Source organism: Lolium perenne, chromosome 7, assembly GCF_019359855.2.
Source record: "Lolium perenne isolate Kyuss_39 chromosome 7, Kyuss_2.0, whole genome shotgun sequence".
NCBI classification, from domain to species: Eukaryota; Viridiplantae; Streptophyta; class Magnoliopsida; order Poales; family Poaceae; genus Lolium; species Lolium perenne.
In genome coordinates, this window is record NC_067250.2 from 7,440,159 (window position 1) to 7,451,435 (window position 11,277).

At 50.5% G+C, this 11,277-nt stretch overlaps 1 protein-coding gene across 1 annotated transcript; it reads left to right on the forward strand.

Moving 5' to 3' along the window:
- Window positions 1-248: 248 nt before the first annotated feature.
- Window positions 249-1,275, forward strand: LOC127311560 (beta-1,3-galactosyltransferase pvg3-like). The gene has a single exon (XM_051342002.2). The coding sequence runs from the start codon at window positions 279-281 to the stop codon at window positions 1,200-1,202; it is 924 nt and encodes a 307-aa protein (XP_051197962.1). The 5' UTR covers window positions 249-278; the 3' UTR covers window positions 1,203-1,275.
- The last annotated feature ends 10,002 nt before the right edge of the window (window positions 1,276-11,277 follow it).

Below are 11,277 nucleotides of genomic sequence, written 5' to 3' on the forward strand. Positions count from 1 at the left end.
GTTGGATAGAATGGAAGCAAGTCCAAAGCTAACTGAGGGATACAGACATACAGTTGCATGCATAGAGTTGACTCACTTTTTTTTTGCCTCTCATTGCTCCTTATGTATATGTGTTACGTAGATATCACAAAACTTGTTGGCGTTCTTTCCCAGCAAAGTCCAGCCATTGACAATTGTGTATAGTACGTATAGGGTACGTATGTACCAATTGTCTTGCGCATAGAGAGCACAGTGCGAACCAAGCACAAACCATTCTGTTGGGTACGCACTTCGTCAAGATGCTCCGCATCATGGCGCCATCAATCTCTACAGCGATGCTTCTCCTGCTCCCATTCGGGCTCCTCGTCGCCGTGATCCTCGTCGTATACCCCAACGAGTTGGCACTCCAGTCCAGCCCCACCTGCCAAAACAATGCCGGCCTCACGGCCACGGACGTCGTCGGGGTGGCCGTGGATTTCCGGCTGCTCATCGGCGTGCTGACCCTCCCGGGCCTGTACGAGCGGCGGAACCTGATCCGCACGGTGTACGCGCTCCAGCAGCCGAGCCTACCGGCGTCGCGCATCGTCGACGTCCGGTTCATCTTCTGCCGGGTGGCCTCGGAGGAGGAGCGCGTGCTGGTGGCGCTGGAGGCGATGCGGTACGGCGACGTGGTCGAGCTGGACTGCACGGAGAACATGGACAACGGCAAGACCTACTCCTACCTCTCCAGCGTCCCGGCGCTCTTCGGCGCCTCTGCCTACGACTTCGTGATGAAGACCGACGACGACACCTTCTTCCGGCTGCCGCAGCTGGCCGAGTCGTTGGGCCGCGCGCCCAGGGAGGACCTCTACTACGGGTGCCGGGTGTCATGCGACATGAGACGCGCGGCGAAAGACGAGTACATGTCCGGCATGGGATACGTCCTCTCCTGGGACCTCGTGGAGTGGATCGCGGCGGCGGAGGTGATCCGGAACCGGACGGCGGGGCCGGAGGACTGGACGCTCCGCAAGTGGTTCGGCCTCGGCGGCAAGGCCAAGAACTGGGTGGACGCTAAGCCGGCCATGTACGACTTCCCGCAGCCGAGGGACGCGTGCGCGCACCAGCTGGTGCCGGACACCATCGCCGTGCACAAGCTCAAGGACAACGAGAGGTGGTCCACCACGCTCAAGTTCTTCAACTTCACTGCGGGCCTCCAGCCGTCCAAGTTCTTCCGCAACGTTTGATCATACCAGATGTTGTTGATCTTGTCTACGAAGTAGATTTTAGTGTGGTTGCGGCTTGCGGGGTTATAACGTATAGTTAAGGGATTTGCTAGTAACTTCGTCCTCACTCAATTCTTACACCATTTGATTTACATCTTGATTTGTACTAATCATTAGTTGCAAAATGATTTGGACCTAAAATTTGATGACATCACCTAACTAAGAACAAAATTAGCCCCCCCCCCCCCCCGCGTCGCCCTCCTCTGAACCAGGGGGAAACCCTAGCCGCCGCCTGTAGCCCCCCTCCAGCCTCCACCTCTCCTCCCTGCTTCGCCGCCGCCGGAGGGGGACCGACAAAGCCACGCACACCCCGGGGAAGTGGCAGTGGGGCGGTTTTCCTTTCCCTCCCGCGTCCCCTGGTGAGAGGGAGCTCGTCGGGCGTGGGGCAGGGCGGCGGGCGCTGGGGTCGGCTGCTAGGCGTGCCTGCGGGGCGCGGCGGTCGTGCAGCGGTGCAGGCAAGGCGGCACGCGCTCGGGCCTAGATGGGCTCCGGCGGGCCGGCTCGGGATCACCCCAGATTGCGCTGGCTCGGCCCGTGGATGCCGGGGCTGAGGCGATGCCCTTCTTCCCGGTCTTCACCGGCGATGCTGCTGGGGAGGGCGCAGTGTTGGATGGCGGGGCGGCGGCCCTACGGGTGTGCTGGGAGCTCATGTCTGCGGGCTTCGACGTTCGTCCTCGAGCCCCGTGTCGGTGTTGGTCGGCGCCCCCTCTATGTGGCGTTCCGGCGGCGCCCACGGTCGGCAGTGCTCCGTTCGCTACAGGCTGTGCAGCACGACAGTGGCTAGAGGTTGGCCATGAGGATGCTGCAGGAAGACTAGCGTTCGAGGCAGCAGGGCGGGGTGCATGCGGCGGCTCTCCGGGGGTAGTTAGGCGGCGGATGCAGGTGGTGGTTAGTGCTGGTCCTTGTTGGGCGGGCGCGAGGTTTTGGGACTCTTCGCTGGTCGGAAGTTCTATCTTGGCGGCTGACCAGGATCGACGACGGTGACGCCCGTGGGCGTCGCATCCTTCTTGAAGGCATCATCGAAGCGGGTGTTTCTTGATCTCCGCTCGGGCTCTCCGGGGGAAACCCTAGATCCCTCGTGGAATCGGGCGTGGGCAGCGCTCTTGTGTCGCTTTGCCTCTTGGGGCCTCGCTTTGGACGTCCACCGGACAGAGGGACTTGTGGAGTGTTTTGGTGGTTCGGTGGAGACGGGTTCGTCTTCGGCCAGGCGGGACGCAGCCTTGGGGCCGGCGTGGTAGTTGGAGCGGTGGCTCCGGTTTTTCGCCTCCGTCTGTTGCGTTGAGGTGTGGTGCCGACCTAGTTGGTCATCGACCCGTGTGGAGCGCAGCCTCGGGGCTGACGTGTGGTGTCGTGTTGTAACTGTTCTTCGGCCAGTTTTCTTCATAAACGGGTCAACTCTTTTCTCCTATATCAATAAAAGGTAAAGTTTTCGCTTCGTTTAAAGAAAAATTGTAATATTGTAGATGCATGGATGGCCGCCGCGGCAACATGACACCTGCCTGTATAGTTTGCCAAAAAAAATGCGAAACACACACGCTAGCGGGTGGATTAGAACACAACACACATACACTACCACAGTACGTGAACACCTCCTTCAAGGGACTGATTCCATGAAACTGATGATCCGGTGGGTTTTGAAATTGACAAAGTCAATACATGGGCCTCACCATCAACATCGCCTCCCACTAATTTTTTTTCTTCTAAAGTGTTAAACTTGAGTTTAAACTTTACTGAAATGGAGGTGCCACTGCGCTCCTAACAATCCAACCATTGATTGGTCCTCGCAATTAATTTCTTCAACTATTTTCTATCTTACAAACTGGATATCGAAGACATGTGTGACCGTGTGGGCTGGGGTTCCTTTAGAAAACACAAGTGGACCAGCTGGGTGATGAGTCCGAAATCAATGGTTATGACCTTCCTCCCACTCTTGGGCTATGTGGAATTGTAGAAATGATATAGTCTAGTAGAATTTAAACTGTTTATTTACAGATTATTCATATGGCTACTTATTGGATCTGAGAATGGTCTTATCTACTACCGAAGGCGCAAGGGATGCCTATCGATTCTAGTGTAAAAGTAAATGATAAAATTGTCCCTTACTTTGCTAGCTATAAAGGTGTCAGTCAAGGTGATCTCTTTGCTCCATTTCTGTTCAATATGGCTGCAAATAGTCGGTCCAAGATGGTTACTTTGGCACAGCAAAATGAACTCATCACGGGTTTGGCTAGTAACTTTGTAGAAAATGGTGTTGCTGTCCTCCAATATGCTGATGATACTGTTCTCCTCATCCAAAACAGTGAGGAGCAAGCTGTGAATTTGAAGCTTATCTTGTACATTTTTGAGTCAATGTCTAGCCTGAAAATTAACTTTGAGAAAAGTAAGGTTATGATGATTCTGGATGATGATATGAAAGCACATAATTTTGCTTCCTTGTTTAACTGTCAGCAAGGGAGTTGGCCTATAAAATATCTAGGTACTCATGTGTGTGCCAGGAAACCAACTGTTGCTGAAATGAGTTTCCTTGGGGAGAAAACAAAGAAAAAAATGGGTAGCTGGATGGAAAATACACTGTCTATTAGCGGGAGAGTGATAAAGATTGATGCATGCCTGTCAAGTATTGTTGTTTATGAGATGTCTATGAGACTGCTCCATAAATCAAATATTGAACAGATGGATAAACTCATCAGAGCTTTCTTTTGGGCTGGGAGTGCTGATAAAAGGAAGTATCATTTTGTGAAATGGAAATGGATCTGTAAACCCAAGAAAAAAAGTGGTTTGGGTATAAAGAACTTGCATAAGTTCAATGTTAGTTTGATGTGCAAGTGGTGGTAGAAACTGGAGAATGGGTCAGGCCCTTGGCAAAATTTAATGAAACAGATGTATATGAGACATGGTGGTGTGTTCTATTGTTACCCACCAAAACCCACCGGCGAGCAGCGACGGGTAACACCGTAGAGCCGGGAGGCTCCCAGGACTGCGGTGGGCCCTGGTCCCTCGGGCGACGGCCCGCAATGCTCCTGGTACGCACGTCCGATGCTGGTGCAAGGGCGTGCCACCTGACCTATACCTGGTCAGGAAGGTGATGGATTGCTTCGACTTAATTTCCTGCATGGCAAACACGCAAACATTAAATACGAGCCCCGATCAGCTCTTAGGTTGCTCTGTGGATCGGCTCTAAGAGCCGATTGCCCCATGGTACACGTTGGATTTTACATTAACATGGGGGGTCCTGCTTAATCAATATCAAGCTAAACTAATCTACGATAGTCTAGGGTTCTCACCGCATAACCGGAACATCCTACGCGTAGTTGAGCCTAGCAGATACGTAAGGTGATGGAAAACCAGCCCTAAAGAGGCCTAAAAACCAACATGAAGTTGATCCCCGGAACAATCCCTCTCGGACTTCATAAACCACACCTTGCGCACTACCGGATCGTTCAACCCGTTTATAAGGCCTAACCATGCGGATATCAAACCAATCCTTGAAGAACAAGGAACAACTATAACGGATCAGATCTACTAGACAAAGAACAAGCAAGATGCTGCCCTTACACCTAGGATAGGTGTAAGGGCAGCTGGATATCGAGGGGTAGCGTAGCTAAACAAGTGCATCGTGAAAGCATCGACGTTAACCCCAAAACACCTAAGATAAGAGTGTTGCTCGCCATCAAAAAGGCTTCAGCACGAGCAACACCAAAAACGAATAAACTAATACTGCCTAGATCGCACGATGCGATCTAGGCAGCATGTTGCTTACCCGGGAGAAACCCTCGAAACAAGGGGTGGCGATGCGCCTAGATTGATTTGTTGCGAACGTGATCGTCCTCCTTCTCAATAACCCTAGATACATATTTATAGTCTGTAGACTCTCTAACTTGGGAATAATCCCAATCGTGCACGAGCTAAACTCTATCTTTTAATCCTAACCGACACGTATCCTACTATAATTTACAGATACACGGGCATTCTAGCCCAAACTCTTGTACAAGGCCGATTCATGCATATTTCTCGTGTATATTCTCCAAGCCCATCTCAATCACGGCCCACCTCCTGACTTGGTTAAAATCTGGTGATAACACATGCCCCCTGGTTTTGGCAATGATAATTCCAAAACCACTCTTTTTTTTTCTTCGTAGGGTCATGTCGTGGCAGAGCAGAACCGTTGCAGTATCCTTCATCATGATGCCTTGCCTTCTCAACTTCTCTGCACGATTTGACAGTTTTTTGGCACCACTTCCTCGGAAACTGCTGTGGCATTAAATCTCCACTATATCCCCTTTATTTAACCGCGCCGAACAGTTCGCCTCTTCATCCTCTTGCTCCGTACTAGCCATCGGCACAAAAAAAAACCCCCCTTCCCCTGTAGCAATGTCTTCCTCTTCCTCCTCCTCCGCCTCATCGGGTCTTTCTTTCCAGTCCTCCTCTTCCTCCTCTCGCGAGCCTACGCCGGAGTGGGGCTCGCTGGCGGCGCACGACATCCTCGCCCCAGAGGAATGGGACCAGGAGTCCCATGACTCCTTCGTCTGGTCTGAGGATGACAAATCCTTGACCGACGGAGACGACGACCTCCAATTCCTCGCCGATGGGGAGTCGGAGGCGGAGAGCGAGGACGACCGCTTCTCCTGGGATGACTTCACCTCCTCCGACGAGGAGGAAGAAGAGGAGGACGACGATTCCCTCGAGGACTATCCGCCGGCGAAGCGCTTCCGCGCTGGGTCGGATGACGACGACGACGATGACGACGACGAGGAGGAGGAGGCTCCCATCGAGGGCTACGGGAGCAGCGACGAGGAGCCCGCCGGCAGCAGTGCCGACGACAGCTTCGACGGCGACGACGAGGGCAGCGACGGCCCATAGAGTAGCCTCTACTAGTATAGGACTAGTAGTAGTAGATTGGTCAATAGACCTCTCTTTTGTTCTTCCTCCCTCGAGCAATCGGCTCTTTCTCTGTAAGAAATCCCTTCTATTAATGAAGAAAATGTTCCTATGTCGATTTTGCTTTCGCATCAATTTCGCCGATTGCCCAAGTAAGTTAATGCGCAAAGAGCCGATGGCAGCGCATCGGCCTTTCCCAAATTGTCGATTCAGTTGCCTATTCACATGATAATCTGCAACCTTCGTCTGAGAAAATAGACTCAGATCCCCCAAATTGCCGTCCAAACATGTCCAATTCGCGTCCATGCAATCCTTAGATTTCAACCGCATAGGTTCAACCCCTCAGCGAATCCAATAGGAGAATCATCCCAATGCCACGGTCTCTGTCCTGAAAATAATCTGTTAACCGCTCATTTGAGCTTGTTCCTCTAGAGTCGATGGCTGCGCATCGGCTTTTTAGTCTGAAGTCGATGTCTGTGCATCGGCTTTTTTTTTTCTAAAGTCGATGTCTGTACATCGGCCATGACTTGGATGTGAAATTTTTTTTACTGGCCGATTTTATGCATCGGCCCCCACATTTCACTGCCCATCATCCCACATGCTTGGGAAATATTTCTTGAGATGTTGCCCATTGACAGCCACTGGGAATTTAACCCCGTCCAGTTGCTCGAGCATGTATGCATTACCTTTCAAAACCTGGTCGACTCTGTACGGACCGTGCCAATTAGGAGACCATTTACCATATGCTTTATCCTTAGTTCCTAATGGCAACACAGCTTCCCATACTAAATCACCGACCTGAAACTCCTTTGGTCTCACCTTCTTATTGTATGCGCGGGCTACCTTGGCTTTGTTCTCTTTAATCTTCTCCAATGACCAAAGTCTGAGTTCCATTAAATTCTCAATAGTATCACTCATCAGTGCCGCATATTCTTCAGATGTTAGATCATTCTGAAACGTAACACGTCTCGATCCAGCCGTAATTTCTCAAGGCAATACGGCTTCTTGTCCATAGACCAGCTGGTATGGCGAGGTTTTTATAGCCCCATGACACGACATGCGATAAGCCCACAGAGCTTCTGACAACACTTCATGCCAGTCTAGGGTGCTCGTCAATTTTTCTCTTGATCAACTTGATGAGGCTCTGGTTGGACGCTTCAGCCTGCCCATTCGCCTGAGCATAGTATGGAGACGATCGGATCAACTTAATTCCCATGTCGTCACAGAACTTTCTGAACTCTTTAGAAATAAAGACCGAACCTCCATCGGTCGTAATAGTCTGGGGAATCCCGAATCTATGAATGACATGTTCTTTCACAAAACTGATAACATCTTCCGATTTTACCTTCTTCATAGGGACGGCCTCCACCCATTTAGTGAAGTAATCTGTAATGGCCAAAATCCACTCGTGGCCTTTGCTCGATGCAGGATGGATTTTGCCGATCATATCCATACCCCAACCTCGAAATGGCCAAGGCTTGATGATGGGGTTCATTGCTGATGCGGGTACCATCTGCATCTTCCCAAACATCTGACACGCTTGGCATCCCTTATAGTACCTGAAGCAGTCCTCAAGCATGGTGGGCCAGTAAAACCCTGACCGCCTGATTAGCCACTTCATCTTATGAGCCGATTTGTGAGTTCCACAGGCGCCTTCGTGTACCTCGTGTAAGAGCCGATTTGACTCGGCTGGTCCCAGGCATTTGAGAAGTAATCCCTCCAAAGTCCTGTAGAACATGTCATCTCCTATAAGGACATATTTCATGGCTTTGTACCTTATCCGTTTAGGTGCCCCCCGAGCCGAATCTTTCAAGTAATTGAAGATATCGGCTCTCCAGTCGTCCTGTTCTAGGAACTGCACCTGAACATCGCCTTCATCTGTTACGTCCTTGTAGCCTGATGCCCCCTGTACGAGGTTGTTGGCCTCGGTATTTTGTGACCTTGGGATCCAATTAAAATTTATGTACCTAAATTGTGCCATCAACTCACGGCATTGCACCCATAATGGAAAAAGTGACTCACTTTCGCACTTGTATTCCTCTGTGAGCTGGGAAATCACCAACTTTGAATCCCCAAAAAGTTCCACCGCTTCTGCCTCGGCTTCTATCAGCAACTCCATTCCCTTGCGTATTGCTTCATACTCAGCAACATTATTGGTGCAAGGGGTGGATAACCTGATTGAGAAGGAATATGTTGCCCCCCGAGGCGACACGAGTAGAATGCCGATGCCACAACCATCATTACAAGCCGATCCGTCGAAGAACATGGCCCATGCACGTACAGATAGTGCTGCTATGTCAGTGTTGATTCGTTCAGCAATCAGATCGGCCAATGCTTGTCCCTTGACTGCCTTCGCAGGCTGATACCGGAGATCAAATTCTGACAACGCAAACATCCATTTGCCGAGTCGGCCTTTCAACACAGGGGCCGACAACATGTGTTTGATGACGTCTGATTTGCATATGATGATAATTTCCGCGTTCAGCAGAACGTGACGAAGCTTGGTGCAGGTAAAGAACAAACAGAGGCACAACTTCTCGATCTCAGGGTACCTGGTTTCTGCATCCAACATCCTTCTGCTGAGGTAGAACGCGACTTTCTCCAGACCATCATAGACTTGCACCACTACTGAAGCGATGTAAGTGTCGGCTACTGACAGATAGATAAAGAATGGTCTATCCTGCTGGGGCGGAACTAACACAGGTGGCTTTGTTAGATATTCTTTAATCTCGTCAAACGCATGCTGTTGCTCTGCCCCCTAGTGAAACTCTTCATCGGCTTTGATTTTTACCAATCCCATGAACGGCTCGATCCGCCCTGATAGGTTGGAGATGAATCTTCTGACGAAATTGATTTTGCCGATGAGACACTGCAGTTCCTTCTTCGTGGTAGGCGGCTTCATTGTGCGCACTGCCTCCTGACTTTTTAGGCCGATCTCAATTCCGCGTTCATGAACCAAGAAGCCCAAGAATTGACCGGCCGTCACACCAAAGGCACACTTCTTTGGATTCATTCTTAGTCCGAATTTCCTAGTTCGGTCCAGGATACGTCGCAAATCTTCCAAGTGTCCTTCTACTGAGACAGATTTAACTACCACGTCGTCAATGTAGATCTCCACCAACTTGCCGATCAGATCATGAAATATGTAATTCATGGCTCGTTGGTACGTTGCGCCGGCATTCTTCAATCCAAAAGTCATGACCACATATTCAAACAAGCCCACTGATCCTGGTACTCTGAATGCAGTCTTATGTATATCTTCTGGAGCCATGAAAATCTGGTTGTAACCGGCATTGCCATCCATGAAACTTAACACCTTATGACCAGCAGCGGCATTGATCAATGCCTCTGCCACAGGCATTGGATATTCATCCTTTGGAGTAGCTCTGTTGAGATCTCGAAAATCTATGGCGACACGCCATCGGCCGTCCTTTTTCTCTACAGGTACGATATTAGAAATCCATTCAGCATACCTGCATGGCCTGATGAACCCGGCGGTCAACATCTTCTTGATCTCTTTCTTGACTTCTTCAAGAATTTCGGCCTTCATCTGACGTGCTCGTTGCTGGAATGGCCGAAATCCTTTCTTGAGAGGGAGCCGATGCTCAACTATGCTCCTGTCTAACCCAGGCATCTCTGTGTAATCCCATGCAAAGCAATCTGGGTATTCTTTCAACAGAGCTATCATCAGGCTCCTCAAGTGTGGATCTAACTTTTTGCAGATAAAAGTTGGTCGTGGCTTATCCCCAGGACCAATGTCAACCTCTTCTAGCTCATCAGCCGGTGTAAACCCATATCCTAGTTTTCCGTCGCCTGCTAGATCAATACTGAAAACGGGCAAAACGTATGGTGAGGATAATATGGGCCGATTGCTAGAATCGGCCCCCACTTTGATTGCACTGCTCAATGAAGGTTCACAACTTGTTCGTGCTCTACTATATCTACGTGACGTACTTGAGTTGAGATCGTTACTTCTTATTTTTTGGGGCCGATCACAAGGATCGGCCTTGTCACGTAAGTCCACAGACTTTGCTCTTACTACACTGTCAGGCCGGTGGATAAGACCAGCCTCACCCCGTTTTTTGTCACCTCGATGCGCTCGCAGCCGTCTAAACTGACTCCAGAGAGTGGCTCTTGGTCTACCGCGTCCCAAATGTTCATGCCAGCCGTTGAGATTTCGGCTGTGTCATCTGCATGGACGACCTCCACTTCATCTCCATCCCACTGTATCAAGCATTGGTGCATGGTGGATGGAATGCACCACTTGGCGTGAATCCAATCCCTCCCTAGCAGGACAGCGTAGGTGCTCTTGCTATCGACGATAAAGAATGACGTGGGGATGGTTTTTCGGCCTACTGTTAGATCCACGCTTAGAACGCCTTGCGCTTCTGATGCTTGGCCGTTGAAGTCGCTCAATGTGACGTTGGTTTTGATCAGATCCGCGCTAGAGCGTCCCAGGCGACGTAGCATGGAGTACGTCATTATATTGACTGCCGCTCCCGTGTCAACTAGCATCTTGTTGACAGGCTGCCCGTTGATGTAACCTTTCACGTACATGGCCTTCAGATGTCTGTAACTCCTTTCTCGCGGCTTTTCAAAGACGACTGGCCGTGGGCCGCAGTCAAGTTGTGCTACAGATGCCTCTTCTGGTCTTGGAGCGCAAAACTCCGACGGAAGTATGAACACCATGTTTGTGCCAGCCGACGCCTTATCATCGGCTTTCTTCGGTTTGGGGCGCCATTCTTTCTTCTGTGGACGACCCTCCTCGTCCAAAGTTTGCTGAATTTTCGCGGCCAGATCGGGCCGCGCCTTCCTCAGCGTGTGCAGGTATAACCTCTCAGCTTCCTCCAAGCTACGTAGCCGCTGAACCCTGCGTTTCTGAGAGTGACTGAGTCCATCAGGGCACCACCTTGGCCGGTGGTATCTATCTTCTTCTTCTTCTTCATCTTCTATCTCCTCGAGATCTTCCTCTCGAGAGGACTCAACTTGTTTGTTCCGATATGGGAGAGGTCCTAGACGTTTGAACACTGACACATCTCCTGTGTCCTTCTTCTTTGGTCTACATTCTGGGCAGCTTTCGATTGTAGGCAATCGGCTCATTCCAGAGTCCCAGCAATATTTAAAGAAAGGGCAGTCCCAGTGACGGTCCATGTCTTCT

Bases quoted from the DNA above. Each gene is read 5' to 3' on its own strand.
- LOC127311560 (XM_051342002.2), top strand. From the start codon at position 279: ATGCTCCGCATCATGGCGCCATCAATCTCTACAGCGATGCTTCTCCTG.